The following is a 14739-nucleotide window of genomic DNA, read 5'->3' as shown; positions in this document are numbered from 1 at the left end:
TGCTTTGAAGGTGTTGCATCCCGTGTCACTACATAGTGTCTGCAGAAAGGTCGATTTACAGAGTTACTGGATATTTGTAGAGGGGAGAATGTAACCAAGGAAGAAGTGATGTGTGCCTGATGGCGAGCCAGGAAGCACACCCTGCACAGCCCTCACATTTCTGCTTGCAAATCATCTTTGTTTTGGTTATCACAGTAAAGCTTGCTGTGGGCTGTGGCTGGCCAGCCGGCAGGGTTGGCTCCGTGACTTCTGTTTTCAAACTGTCATCTTTGGAAACAGTTCTGATTTTCCTTTCCAAATGCTGTTTTTCTGCTTCCACCAGCAAAACTAGAGGCTCCCCCAGCTCCAGTTCAAGAGAAGCCTTCGCTATCGGAAGAGGAAATTGAGAGAAAATGCAAATCTATCATTGATGAGTTCTTGCATATTAATGACTTTAAGGTGAGCAATGTGAGATCCTTGCTTAGCAGAAGGGTCTGCAGCTGAGGATGTTTCTCTGCAGAAACAGTGGTACCCACTGCTCCCAGGGCTCACAGCAGCAGTGGGTGCTGGTGAGGCTTGGGTGGCAGCAGCTCCATATAGATGTTCTCTGCCTTGCTAGAAGCAGGGAAAATGGGCTGGTTTGTGTGTTGTAAGCAGCAAGATGGATGTGTATCTGTCACGAATCACTGAGCGGCTCCATAATAACAGCAATTTTGGAAACAGAAGAGCTAGTGGGAAAATAAACTGAGGTTTTCATTTAGTTATCAAAGCATGTGCTGTTCTGATCCACAGGCAGATAAAGCAATAATGAATATTGAGCAAACCACTCCAGAGTATTTTTAATAAACATTGAAGATTATTGAGCAGCTGTCATCACTTCTAGTTATAGGTTCCCATGTCAATGGATTTTTAGCCTGTCCAGGGAGTTTGCAGGAAGGGGTGCTGCAGAACTGATGGGTTTGATCTTTTGCTGAAATAAAATTCAAAAACAAGCAGAGTTTGAAATGACAGTGCTAGGGGTATTCCTCACTTGGCACCCTTCAAACAGAATTGGATTTTATAGTGTTTCTAATTAAAAGGGGAAAAGGGAATATCCTTATAATGATTTGTTTGGGGTTTCCTTGTGTACATCTGGTTCAGAGGTGCATCAGACTGGGGCAGCTCATTTGCAGTAAGGGGTTACTTTGGATTCTCAGTGCCCTTCAAATGTGGTGACAAAGTTTCTGACGAATGCAGCTTTGTCTCACATTAATAGGCCAGCTCTTGTGTTAATGGAGCACTTGGCTAAGGAGCAGAGCTATGGCAGTCTGTATTTAAGACTGTTTTATTTGCATAGGTTGCAAAATGTACATGCCAGAAAGTGGAAGCTTTATACAGAGGAAATTTCCCTCTTGACATTAACTGTGTTTTCTGCTTTTTTGTATAGTGTGCTGTTGTAACGTAGGCATTCCTGTTCAGCCAGCCAAGTCAGTAGTGAAGCTAACCTGATGTCCTCTTTTGAACTCATCTTGATATGTTATGGAATAGTGGAGATTCTGGTGACATCCAGAAGACAACCTCTGTCCCTACACTTGGCTGCCAAGCACTGCCCTGGAGTGTATTTTAAAAATTATCTTGCTTGCAAAGTGTAATTTTGGTCTTTTTTTGATTCCTGATTGCCATTTCAGTGGTGATCTGTGATGAAGTTCCACAGCCTGGTTTGACTTCGCTATATATTTATTCATGAAGTAGAACCGAAAGGCAGCGATCTCCTGAGCTGCTGTCAGAACAGCTCCAATGCTGTGTGCCAGTTGCTGAGCAGGACACCCTGAACTGGCAGCAGACATCATCCTGCAGTGCTTTTTGTTTCGTTTTGGGATCTTTAGATGTCTGCAGTTCAGGCAGCTGACCCTGCATGTCATTCAAAACAGGAAGCGATGCAGTGCGTGGAGGAGCTGAGTGCCCAGAGCCTGCTGCCTGTGTTTGTGCGAGTGGGAGTGGAGTCGACGCTGGAGAGGAGTCAGATCACCAGGGATCACATGGGCCAGTTATTACATCAGTTGGTGCAGTCGGGAAAGCTGAGCAAGCAGGATTTCTTCAAGGGGTTTGTATTCTGCACATAGAAACTGATGCTTTTTTTGAGTGCTCGGTGCAGCTGAGCACTATTTGTGTTGGAGAGGAATGATTTCTCACCTCACGTTGGCATCCTACCCTTGCCACGCATCCTTTTGAGAGGAGCATTTCTACCTGGGTGTGCTTACAAGTAATACAAATATTTTAGCACATTTTTAATTATTTCAAATGCTTTAATGAATGTAAGTATTTGTGTATTTCTAACACATAGGTGTATATTTTAATGTGTGTGTTGAGATTTCTGCTTTGCAGTGTCAGTGTTTGCCTTCTGGCAAGCCATTGAATGTGATTAAAAGGGGAGGAGGAAGATAAAAATCTTGATGTGACACTGCTGCCTGGAAGCTCAATAATCCAAAGCGCTGTGCACAGCTGCTGACCTGCTGATAGAACAGGCTTCATCCACACAGTGCCAGCTCAGCTCTAAGGTGTCAGCTCTAAGGACCCTTAAGGGTCTGAGAATGTACATCCAGGTCAGAATTGGTATCATACAAGGTGCTCCCTCTGCACTCATGTCTGGTGGTGAATTTCATTGTGATGAAATTGAGTGGCTCCTAGGAAATGTTTAGGCGGTGTAAGTTCAAACCGTGTGGTGCAGCAGTAAGAAAATACGTGTGCAGGGAGTACACGTGTTTATGTCCATGCAGTCACTGATGGCTGTCTGAAGTGATACATTTCCATAATGGATTGTGATTAGAGCCATTCCTGTGCTTCCTCGGTTGCAGAGAAGTGGTTGTGATGCCAAGTAACCTGGGATCATGTTGAAACGGTGGAATGTGTGGTTTGAAAATGGCATAAATAAAGCAGAACAGCTCCCGAGGATGCTGAAAGGGCAAGTGCCCTTTGTGGTTTCCAGTGGGCACGTGAGAAGAACACTAAAAACCACTACACTTATCGATGCACAACAGTTACTTTTGTTACTTACCCTAACCCCTGTGTAAGGGGTTATGGGATGAGTGATGGTCACAGCACAGGTCTGGAGAGATACAACAGGAAACCAGTTGCAGGCCCAAGTGTTTGAATAGAGCTGGATTAGTGGCAGAGCACATGAGGAGCAAAGCAAAGGAGACAGCTCCTGCTTAGAAGTTGAACCTCAGAATCTTCAAGCTTTTAAGAGAGAAGTGAACTATGATCAAAACAGGCAGGAGACCAGAAAAATCATCATCTTCTGTCAGGCTTGGAAAGTGAAGCCAACTACCAGACTTTTATCTGGAAAAGCAGTTTTGAGCTATGCTGGGAACTGTATCCAGAACTGGAGAATGGTTTTGTGACTCAGCCTGATGCATTTTCTGTTCTGCAGCTTTAAACAAATAGCTTGTGGAGGATGGAGCCAGCCCCTTCTCCTTCTGCATGGGTTTTTTAAGAAGGCTCCATTTATTTGGTCTTGTAAATGTAAAAAGCACTTTTGTCTGTTAAGTTTTACTAGTTAGCAAGCAACACATTCATGGGATACAAAAGCTACTGTCCATGGAGCTTTTCTGAATGCATCATCCCTAGCTGCTGGATTTACATGTTACTGCCTGAAGAAATCAGCTCCTGGTAGATTCAAAGCACTTGCAAGCATAAGATGTCTTTGTTATCTTTGTGATTTGCTTTTGTTTTTAACGGAGGATTTATAAAATGCAGATTTACTTTGCAGGAAGAGTTGCAGTTTGAGTTGTATTTAATGCTTGACATTTTTCTTTTCTTTTTTAAGGTTTTCAGATACCTTGGAGATGGCAGACGATATGGCCATAGATATACCCCATATATGGTTGTACCTAGCTGAGCTGGTGACCCCCATGTTAAAAGAAGGAGGAATCTCTATGAGAGAACTTATACAGTAAGCAGTGCTGTTCTTTTTCAGTGACAGCCAAGCTCCAACTGTCTGCCTGGCTGTGTCATATCTCCACAGCATGGTTCTTGTCAGTAGATAAAAGACAGAGCGTGTTAAAGGTGCACCTTCTCATATTGGTTGCTGGATATCCCTTGGGACTTGGGATTTGCACCAAAAGCTGGGGTGGGGAGCTTGCTGCTCTTCAGACATGGTTCAGGGGTGAGAGTTTTAGCCATAAATGTATTTCAGTCTTTTTTACTCTGGCTGAAGTATTCGTTAACCTGATGTTGCACAGTCAGTGCCATTCAGAAACACACTGATTTGGAGAGAGTGGGGTGTCGCGCAGGTGTCTTTGTGCCCCAGGGTGTAATAACAGCTGTCTGGGCAGTGCCTTAAACACAGACATAAACCTGGCCGGCAGGGCTGGAAGCTGTTCCCAGGACCGTGGTTCCTATATTTTGTACATTTCATCATATATTTGGGGATTAACTAGAAGTCAGTTGAATTGTTCCCTTCTTAAGTAGGTAGTTTATTGAGACAGTCATAACTTTTTTCCTCAAAAGCTCTTATGATGTAGGGTTCTGCTACCTAAATGCAGCACCCCATAAAAATTGAATGGATTTGGCCTCAAGCAAAAATGAAGAAAGTATTTGTAATTAACTGTTGTGGCAAGCAGGCTTGCGTCACCAAAGTCTGTTCTATCAGCCTTGCTAGCTAGATTAAATCCTTTATCCCTGGTAGAAACTACAGCTTTTTTCCTGCCTCCATTTGATGATACCCCTTGCCTTGCCTTCCAGACTTGGAACACTGTTATATGAGTATTTAACTCTCTTCAGGAAAAAAAGAAAAAAAAAAAAAAAGAATTATGATCAAAGATACCTGTTTTTCTCTTATTCTAGAGAATTTAGCAAACCTTTACTTCCTGTGGGAAGAGCCGGGGTCTTGCTTGCTGAAATCTTGCACCTTCTGTGCAAACAAATGGTAAGTGTCCAGGAGCATCGTTCCTATGAGCTGCAGGCAGGAAGTATGTGTCTATGCATGAAACCAACTGCTTACATTTCCCACTTGAAGATACTTAGGGATGGGCCGGCCAGTCCAGATAACCTAGGAAACTTGCTTCTTCATCCCCAGTTTCAAACCAAGCCTTGTGAGGTTCCAAAAAGTTAACTTTTTTTTTCTCATCACTTTTCCCTTTTGCAGGTACCTTTGCACCTGGCTTCTTCCAGAAGCTAGAGTGCTGAAATACTGCAAGAGGGACATTCTCAAGGTATTTCTGGGCTGACCAGAAGCAGCAAGTGCCGGAAATCTTGCGAGAGAGCTGTTCTTGCAGACCGGAGAGGTTCTGAGAGTTCGGATAAGCTCCAGATGGCCTCTCAGACTTCTGGGTGCTTATCCAAACTAAACCTGCCAACTCTTAAGACTCACCCATCACTAGGGGGTAGTGACACCTTTTCACCCTGTGACTTTTAGAGCTCTCTTACACATTTCACAGTTGTGTGTCCAAACAGTTTGGTGGTTTCCCTATAACTCTGTCTCCATTTTTGTCTTTTTTTTTTTTTTTTTTTTTAAATTTATTTTTATTTTTTAAATCCAGCTGAATATACACTTGGAATAGTGTCTATTTTAAATGCTGTAAAATCCTGCACTTGCCTTTTCGGTTGTTTTTAAGCATGTGTTTAAGTAAGGGTGACTGTTCCTAGAGCATTTCAGGCTAGCAGTGCAAATAGTGATGTTTTATTGATTTCTTTTTGTCTGATGCTTGTTTGGACAGCGGTGGGGTTTTTTGTTCTGTTTGATTCTGGATTTTGTTTTTTCTCCTCTGTTCTGTGAGAGCTGCTCTGCTCTGGGGGCTGGGAAGGACAAGCTTGGGTTTCTCTTTCTGTCTTAGCTTTATAATTCTCTTGTCCAGGCCAATATTTAGACTTGGTTATTTCAAGTCAGGTGTTTCCATGCAATAGCAGTCCTCATGAATAGTCTGATCCTGATGAATCATAGCAGGAGCTACGCACCATTAGCATTTAATAGTCTGTATTCTAAATTTAAGATTCTAATCTGCTTTGTAAATGGAAAATCAAGCTGCTTTTATCAGTGTTTAACTTGGGCTATGCAGTGATCTCCCGTGTGCAGGTGCTATGGGGTCAGTGATTTTGCAGAGCTTTCGAGTGAAAAGAGCTGATTGTGTTCTTGTTAGAATGATACCCATGCTGTGCTAGGCAGGGTACCAAAGGGTCAGCACAGCATTGGCTGTGCAGTGTGTGCTGCAAATGAGATTTTCCTCAACACTTGCAACAAATTCTCAAAATTGAACAGTTGGGTACTGTGTACACAAATTGGAGGTTTTCTGTGAACAGAAAACAGCCATGTAAATAATAATTTTCTAGAAGTCGCTAATTGGCCGGGGCAGGGTGGAATGTGTTACGGAGGAAGTTCCTGACAGAGTCAGAAGAATCACACTCCTCTGTCTGCCAGCTCTGTCGCGGCCATGGGAAACTGTGCCTTACTCAGGCATGTCTTTTCTCATAGGTGATCTCTGGCTGAAGCTGTTTCAAACCCCATGTGTCACGTTATGCCTTGTTTATTACCCATCACCATGGCATCTGACCACTTTACAAGTTACATATACATGTGGCAGGACTGTGTCTATTTCTCTTGCACGGGATTTCCAGACATTTTCACATTATCGCTAGGCATCTTGTTTGTAGCTGAATGGTTCTTTATTTCCCCTGACACAGCTGCACCACTCCAGCTTGTGTAAGCTCCCATGGTTATCTCTCAAGTCTTTCAAATGGGCAAACTGTTTGTATTTTAGAGCCATAAGAAAGTGGGAGCCTTATGGAGGGAGACTGGCCTCAGTTGGAAGGACTACTTACCTGAAGGGGAGGATGTACATACCTTTCTCATGGAACAAGTGAGTGAAGAGCAAGCCTCTGCTTAATGACTTTGTCATGCTGACTTGTGTATCGTGTTTGTTAATCCCCTTCCAGTCCCATTCTTAGGTGTAGTTGCTATGGGATGAAATGTCTCCATTTCTGATATGATGTTATATGATTTCAGCACCTTTCTGAAATGCCAGCAGGACTGGCTTCTCTGATCCTAGGCATGCATGTCCCACCAGCTGGTTTCAGCTAGTAGATGTATTTCTTCTAAAGAGAGGAATAAGTTCAGGAATTAGTTTTGCAGCAAGCAGGGCAAACTGTGTGCAGAAGCGTCAGAACAAGTAATAGCATGTATTCACCAGTCCCACTGAGTCCCAGAGAGTTTCACAATGAGGAGGAGCCAAGGCTGACAGCGGGCACCTTGCAGCTGGTGGTTGTGCTCCTGTGTAATGAAGTACCTGGAGGTCATTTTTGGGAGCCCCAGCTGACCCACTGCCCTGTTTTAGGACATAAGAAGTATTGTGCTGCAGGCAATGAAATGGATCACCAGAGCCTGGCAGTTGATGGGGCACTGCAGATCCTCTGTCACATTTTACAAGAAGGGAGGCATTAGCTGCAGCTTTTCAGAGCAAATGCTGACTCTGGTAATTGCATTCCAGTTCCCTGTAGTTTTAGCTGAGCAGCATGCACTTTATTTTGTGCACACTCCTACTGTGCAGGGCTGGAGTAGTTCCGGGATGCTGGGATGTTTTTGCTGGATAATGAAATTCCCACTTTTGTAAAATGCTTTATAGCATTTGGAACAGTATTATAGATCATTGCAGTGTTAACTTTGCATTTGAAAGATGCAGAAAACAATGAAGAGTAGCTTGCTGCCTCGGCTTGGCATAACTTGATGTGGAGAAGTTTGTTTAACTAATCTTTATCATCGCTTCTGATGTTGCAGAAGTTGGAGTTCATGGAGTCCGACTGTTCCAGTTCCTCAGAAGCACTTTCAGAGAAAGAACTCTCTGCGGAAGAGTTGAACAAGCAGCTAGAAAAACTCATTGTTGAGGACAAGGCGAATGATGAACAAATCTTTGACTGGGTAGAGGTACAAAGACAGTTTTAACCCTCTGGGCACAGTTCATTGACAGCTTTTGTGAATATTTTCTCATCTAAAGCAGCATCTCTACAGTCTCTCAGGTCCTCTTACATTTATACAATGCTAGGCCTGAGGTATCTGGAAGGAAAACTGCCAGGAGACAGCTTGTAAGATCAAGTAGCTGGCACAGAGCCCCTTCCTTGTTGCTGAATTTGTGCCGCCAAGGTGGGAAACTATCAATCAGCATTTACAGCTCTCACCTGTATTGCTCTGACTAGACCAGGCACTGCTCTCTGTCTTTGGCTGTGTTATTTAAGGGCTGTGTTGAATCTTATGCCTGAAATGATACTCAGCTCAATTCAGTTAGCTCTCTGCTGACAGCTAAGTCTTGGTCAGCTTCATTCCACTTATTTCTGTTGCTGGAGGAATGTGTGAGAAATGGTATTTTCTGTGGCTGTTAGAGAATTAGAGAGCAGAATGAAAGAAGCACTGAAAATCTAAGGAAACCCGCAGGTTCTCTTTGTAGTCTTGGACGACTTATATAGCTATTCTCTGAGTGTCTTCTGCAGAACAAACAAGTCTCCATCCATGGAGCATTTTGTTTTAAAAGCTCACAGCAGATGCATAAGGGTACTATAAACAACAAGTGTTATTGTTTTACTTTTGTTTTTTGGGGCATATGATGGGTTGTGGGAGTAATTAAGTGGTGTATTGATTATAGGAGAACTTTTGTTGCATGTTGATGTACCTGAGCTGTTTCCAAGAAGTGAATGGGGAAGTTGAGTTTTTGCATGGGGTGAACTGGATTCCTTCTGCAGCAGCTTTTGTTGAGCTTCAACTTCCTGCCAAATTCAGCGGTAGAACTTGGAAACGGTTCCTCTTATGCACCAGCATGTTTTTAACTGGTCCATTTACTCTTGATTTCAGGCTAATCTAGATGAAAGCCAGATGAGTTCACCTACATTCCTTAGAGCTTTAATGACAGCAGTTTGTAAAGCAGCTATTATAGGTGAGTAACTTGCAGTGTAAACACCATACCAACTGACCTTGCAAGGAGTCAATAATATACTTATTTTTCAAGTTTATATCACTTTTTTTCTCCCCTATGAAACTGCTTTTTGTAATGCAAGATTTGAATTTTAGTGTTCAAGAGCAGGATGTCTGTTCCCCTGCAATGGCCAAGCGCTTCCCTGGTTGTGGTGCGCTCAGGCCCTGGCATGGCCCAGTGACCTTGCACGCGCAGATATTTCAGGTGACTGAATAATACCAGATTGTTCATTGATTATTCTAGTGAATGTGGAAATACTCTAGACGATATTAAAGGAATCAGCATTTCTACTCCTTTGTCAGCAAGCTTGCATGGGCACTCTACCATTGCAGATTGCCATGTGTGAGTTGGAAATGCAGGTTGCAGAACAGAAGCCAGCTTGTATTGCTGTCTGGTTAATAGTTTTATGTCCAAATCATGTTGCATTTTCCAAAATACAGTTTATAGGGCTTATCTGAAGGTACAGCAGTTGCAGTGCTCTGTTTGAAATAGAGGATTTCTATTTCTATTTCTAGTGGGTTCCTAAGTCATGAGCCTCAGTCTCGCAGGGTTGCTCTTGCAGACTGATCAATTCACGTTGTTTTCCTTAATTTTACTCTTGGTGTCTGGTAAAGCAAAAAACTGCTTGTAAAGCACCCACTTCTGCTCCTAATGGTAAGAATTATGGCTCAGCACAGGGAACAGGCTGAGCTTCATCTCATTGCAAGGCACAGCTCAGTACCTTTTCTGAGAAGAGAACCTTTCTGATGCCACCTAGTGTTAATGGGGAAATGATGCAGGATTTTATGACAAATGTTGGAGAGTTACCTGGTGAATCTTTGCTGGGAGTGTATCAGAAACATCTTCTGTTCTGCTTTTTGGCCTTGCTTCTAATGGAGTATTTTTTCTTCTCTTTTCAAAAAATCACTGAATCGTGTTGTCTGATCTACTTATAAAGCTGCTAATGTATCTGTGTTACGGATGGACTTCTGACATGTATTTTTGCATATTCCTGACATCCTGTGTCATGTGCAGCTGGTGATTCTGTTTATGCATTAGTATTTTCGGGGGAGGGAAAAAAAAAAAAGAAAAAAAAAAAAAGAAAAAAGGAAGTTATCTAAAGACCTTCTAGATAGTTGAAATGTTAGCTCTAGCCATTGTGCATTGTCTGAACATCCATCTGTGTGAATTGTGCTGCAGAGCTATATTGAAGTGTTGTTGTGTGTCCTTGTAGCCAAAAAAGCCAATGGCATACTGGGGTGTATTAAAAAGAGCGTGTCCAGCAGGTCGAAGGAGGTGATCCTCCCCCTCTACTCTGCCCTGGTGAGGCCTCATCTGGAATATTGTGTCCAGTTCTGGGCTCCCCAGTACAAAAAAGACAGGGATCTCTTGGAAAGAGTCCAGTGGAGGGCCACTAAGATGATGAAGGGCCTGGAGCATCTCCCCAATGAGGAGAGACTTAGGGAACTGGGTCTGTTTAGACTTGAGAAAAGAAGGCTGAGAGGGGACTGGATCCAGGTTTATAAATACCTGAGGTGTGGGAGCCATAGTGGTGAGTCTGGTCTCTTTTCATTAGTGCGTGGGGATAGGACTAGGGGTAATGGGATGAAAGTACAGCATAGGAAGTTCGTGCGGAAGAACTTCTTTACAGTGAGGGTGACGGAGCACTGGAACAGGCTGCACAGGGAGGTGGTGGAGTCTCCTTCTCTGGAGATATTTAAGACCCACCTGGACGTCTACCTGTGTGATGTGGTGTAGGGAGCCTGCTTTGGCAGGGGGGTTGGACTCGATGATCTCTAGAGGTCCCTTCCAACCCCTACAATTCTGTGATTCTGTGAAGCAGGCTGGTTAGTGCCAGGATCACTACAGATAACAGCTGCCTTTGGGGAACTGTAAAAAATCAAGACTTCCAGAAAAAGACATTGATCAGAAATACTTCCTATTGTTTCTTTTCTCTTTGTCTCTCCATGCTAACCAGTAGCAGTGATTTCTTTTTGAATAAAGATGATCGAAGATTTACTCCTGCTGCCATCTACCACAGCTCACCCTATTTTCTTCTCTTCCCTTCAGTGGACTCTTCTAGCTTCCGCGTGGACACTGCTGTTATCAAACAGAGAGTGCCGATCTTACTCAAGTACCTAGACTCAGACACAGAGAAGGAACTACAAGCACTTTATGCACTACAAGCATCAATAGTAAAACTTGATCAGCCTCCTAGTAAGTGTTGTTCGTGTACTGGGGATTCAAACCCTTGACAGTCTGGCAGTAGTGTCTGGAAAGAGGTGCTTTCCTGACAACAAAAACAGAATTTTACCGTTGTACATGGCAGATGAGATAACACGGTGTACAGTGGTTTCTGCTTGTCCAGATTCTAGCTTTTAGAGAAGTACAGCTCCCCAAATGCATGGCCAGAGGTGGGCTCTTCTCTTGTTTGCTCCTACAAGCGGCTGCGCAGAAGAAAAAAATCTCTGTAATGCAAAGAGAACAAAAAAAGAAACAGTAGAAGGTTAACCCTTATGTGGAGGGAGCTGCCTTCCCCCTTAGCTCTGTCTGAGCAGCCAGGAAGCAATAATTCAGGGGCAGATCTTCCTTTTACTCATGTCTGCATCTCTTGCATTAAAGACCGCATTAATCCCTTTATCCATAACCTCATCTTTGCCTGCTGGCTTCAGCTGCACAGTTCTAACAGCTGTTCTCTCCCCTGATTCCATTATTGCAGATTTGTTGCGGATGTTTTTCGACTGCCTGTATGATGAGGAGGTAATATCAGAGGATGCCTTCTACAAGTGGGAAAGCAGCAAGGACCCAGCAGAGCAGAATGGGAAAGGAGTAGCGCTGAAATCCGTCACAGCGTTCTTCACATGGCTACGGGAGGCCGAAGAGGAGTCAGAGGATAATTAAAACTTAAAATACAGGAAAAAAAAAAAAACAAAAAAACAAACCCACAAAAAAAACAATTTAAGTATTTTTTTAAAAAGTTTCACGTCTTCGCCAATCACAGTGCAGCAAGGCCAATTCTCGCGCAGAGCCCCCCTTCCCCCACACATGCACGAGTGGGAGAGGTAAAAGTAGATAAACACAAAGGTGATCATGGAGGAAAGAAAAGGTACTTGAAAAAACAGTAAACTTCAAACCTGGCAGGAGCACTAAACCAAAACACATGTATTATTTATAGAAAATATTTTCTGTTTTAATCTTTGGTTTTTTTTGGTTTTTTTTTTGTTTCCTTTTCTTTTTAAACGAGGACTCATGAAAACACGAAGCAAAACAAACCTGTTTAGCAAAAAAAAAAAAAAAAAAAAAAAAAGGTTTAAAACTTTTAATTTATTATTTTAAGGACTGCAAATGCCAGTGTAATTTTTAAATTTGCAGTTTCTGTAAACAAATTGTATAATAGAACAAAAGCAGAGAAATAAATTTCCCTCCCCTTCGTATGCACCTCAGTTTTGTTTCAAAGCATGATAAATAGCGACAGCTTTTCAAGGGGGTTGGGGTAAGCTAGATGAGGAAGAGATCCTTTTTTTTCTTTTTTAAATTGTCATCAGATTTTTCTGCCTGCCTCTCAGCTTGCTTCAGAAACATAAAAGGACGTAGTGCATAACCTTGCATCGGAAGGAAGTGAATTTGAGAAAACGGCTGTGGACCAGAGTGCTCCAAAAATAACTCATTCAAAACAGTGCTACCCTGGGGAAAAAACAAAGTACTAGTGATACTTTCAGAACCTTTAGAGCAACTTTAAGGCTTGTAAATACATAGAACAAATATTTAAAAAAAAAAAAAAAAAAGAAAAAAAAGAAAAAAGAAAAGAAAAAGAAAAAAAGAAATTGACTCGGATACTATTTCTTTTCACTTTCAAAATATAAAGAACAAAATAAAGACAAGCATTGCAAGTTTAAAAGAAAGTAGAACGACTTCTCCTTTGACAGCTGCTGAATGTGTGCACCATCACAGCGGTGCTGGCTTCCCTTTCGTTGTGTAGATCCTCGATTCCAAATCGTGTACATATAGTGTGTGTATGTATGTGTGTCTACCAAAAAAAGAGGGGTGAGAGCAATTGTTTTTATAACAACAACATGAATGTGGGGGGTTGCTGCGTGGGAGACTTTCTGCAGAGAACTTAATGGCCAGCAGCAGCTGGCTGCTTGCTGCATGCTGCTGAGAGGCTGCAGGTGGCCACAGGGCCATGCCTGTTTCCACAGCCGTATGAGTGTGGTGCCTCGTGTGACTTGAAACAGTGGTGTTGTCCTGGGGACTTATGACACAGCGACTACGGAGGTTGCAGCTGTTGGAGCAGAGAATCCTGATAGCCCTTCTCCATGGCTTGTTTATCTGTTGCTGCCCAGCTTCCAGCACTCTTTTCCTCACCTGCTGGCTGCCCTGGTGTTCGTTAGAAACCCAGAAACCCAGAAGGGTGAAAAGGAACACGACCTATCAGAATCAAGAGGTGGAACAAGCGCAGGGAACAACACGGTGCTCTTCCCAGCCTGCCCACCCTATGAGGTGCCTGAGGCCTGCTCACCAAGTGCCAACTGAGCTGCTGCTGGGTACATTAAGTCTCCTGGGTGTCTCATCAACAACCAAAGATGACCTGCTGGCTCTCACTGTGAAGAAGCGTCTGCCATCATCGAGTTTGTGAAGCCCCAAGATGTAGTTTGTGAACTGTGGTCTGTGGACCACGAGTAACCTGTGGAGCATTTGCTGGTGGTCTGTGCAGCTCTAGCTGTTCACATGATGCTGTCTTTTTTTCTTTCCAGCTGCTAAATCACTACTTTTTAATCTTAACAACAACAACAACAACAACAAAAAAAAAAAAAAAAAAAAAAAAAGAAAAATGAGAAGAAAAAAAAAAGGCAAAAAATAAATTAAATACTTTCCTAATTTTACTTTTACATGTAAACAGTTCTACTTTTACATGTAAACAATTGCTGTACTCACATAAGGATGTTACTTGATCACCAAGGGGAAGGGAGTAGGGTGCTTGGTTGTGGCTGGAGGGGGAGATGTCTGTGTGACACTTTCCCTGTTAATGTGTGTTCCATGCCATGCGTCTGAGCTAGAGAACCCGTGGCCTAAATCACTAGAGCATTGTTTAGGTGTTTTTTTTTGTTTGGTTGGTTGTTTTTTTGTTTTGTTTTGGGTTTTTTTGGTTTTTTTTTTTTTGTTTTTTTTTTTTTTAGTAACAATAAAACACTTTTCTCTGATGTTTTGTTAAAAAAAAAAAAAAAAGAAAAAAAAAGAAAAAAAAAATCCTTCTTACCCTTATTATATGCATATGTATGTATCTGCTTGTGTGACACCCGGAAATTCCTCATCCACGGCTGCTTCCCTCTCCACCTCCAGCCTTGGGCTCACTGTTTCATGTTGGTTTGCTCAGGCTGTGTGGGTTGTGTGTGTATTCTTGCAAAAACTGATTTTTGAGCCAGAACAAGAGTGGGTATGTGATGGTTTGTAGTAGTGAAATAAGTCAGTTTAGAAGATGCGAGTTTGTATATAAATTAGGCCAAATATTTTCTAAGTTGTGCAGCAGTCACACCTGATGGATTTTCTTTTGGAGGTTGGGCAGTGTTCAGACCCTGCTGGGAATGTGTCCTACACCAGAGCCACCACATGCCACTACACAAGGGCTGCGATTTGTGTGTTGATTGCCTTGAATCAGAGAAGTAGAAATTGCTGGAACCTTTGAACATTCATTTGAATCAGAGTGTGCAAGGGCATAGATAGTGGAGAGCTTGGATCTTCAAGACTGAGGGAGCTAGAAAATCACTGGAAGGAAGGGGATCAGCAAGCACGTGGGTGGAGGAGAAAAGTCCCTCCTCATTTGAGCCCTTAATGGTAAATGTGCCTAGGG

At 42.7% G+C, this 14739-nt stretch overlaps 1 protein-coding gene across 28 annotated transcripts in view; it reads left to right on the top strand.

The window, feature by feature from the left end:
- EIF4G3 (eukaryotic translation initiation factor 4 gamma 3) overlaps positions 1-12793 on the top strand; it is an 86943-nt gene extending 74150 nt beyond the window's left edge. For 27 of the 28 annotated variants that reach the window (XM_085508823.1, XM_032448691.2, XM_085508821.1 and 24 more), the window contains 9 exons: positions 323-438; positions 1890-2062; positions 3785-3910; positions 4804-4885; positions 6714-6812; positions 7727-7873; positions 8792-8873; positions 10962-11108; positions 11611-12793. In XM_085508823.1, coding sequence (XP_085364949.1) covers positions 323-438; positions 1890-2062; positions 3785-3910; positions 4804-4885; positions 6714-6812; positions 7727-7873; positions 8792-8873; positions 10962-11108; positions 11611-11792 — 1154 coding nt within the window. In that variant the 3' untranslated portion in view covers positions 11793-12793. Of the gene's footprint in view, positions 1-322; positions 439-1889; positions 2063-3784; positions 3911-4803; positions 4886-5104; positions 5172-6713; positions 6813-7726; positions 7874-8791; positions 8874-10961; positions 11109-11610 lie in introns of all 28 variants that reach the window. The other variant, XR_014931779.1, reaches the window with a different exon arrangement.
- Positions 12794-14739: the final 1946 nt, after the last annotated feature.

Source organism: Coturnix japonica, chromosome 9 (assembly GCF_054131305.1).
Source record: "Coturnix japonica strain WE chromosome 9, WE-NBRP24, whole genome shotgun sequence".
In the NCBI taxonomy this organism is placed as follows: Eukaryota; Metazoa; Chordata; class Aves; order Galliformes; family Phasianidae; genus Coturnix; species Coturnix japonica.
This window is presented reverse-complemented; position numbering and strand designations above follow the sequence as displayed.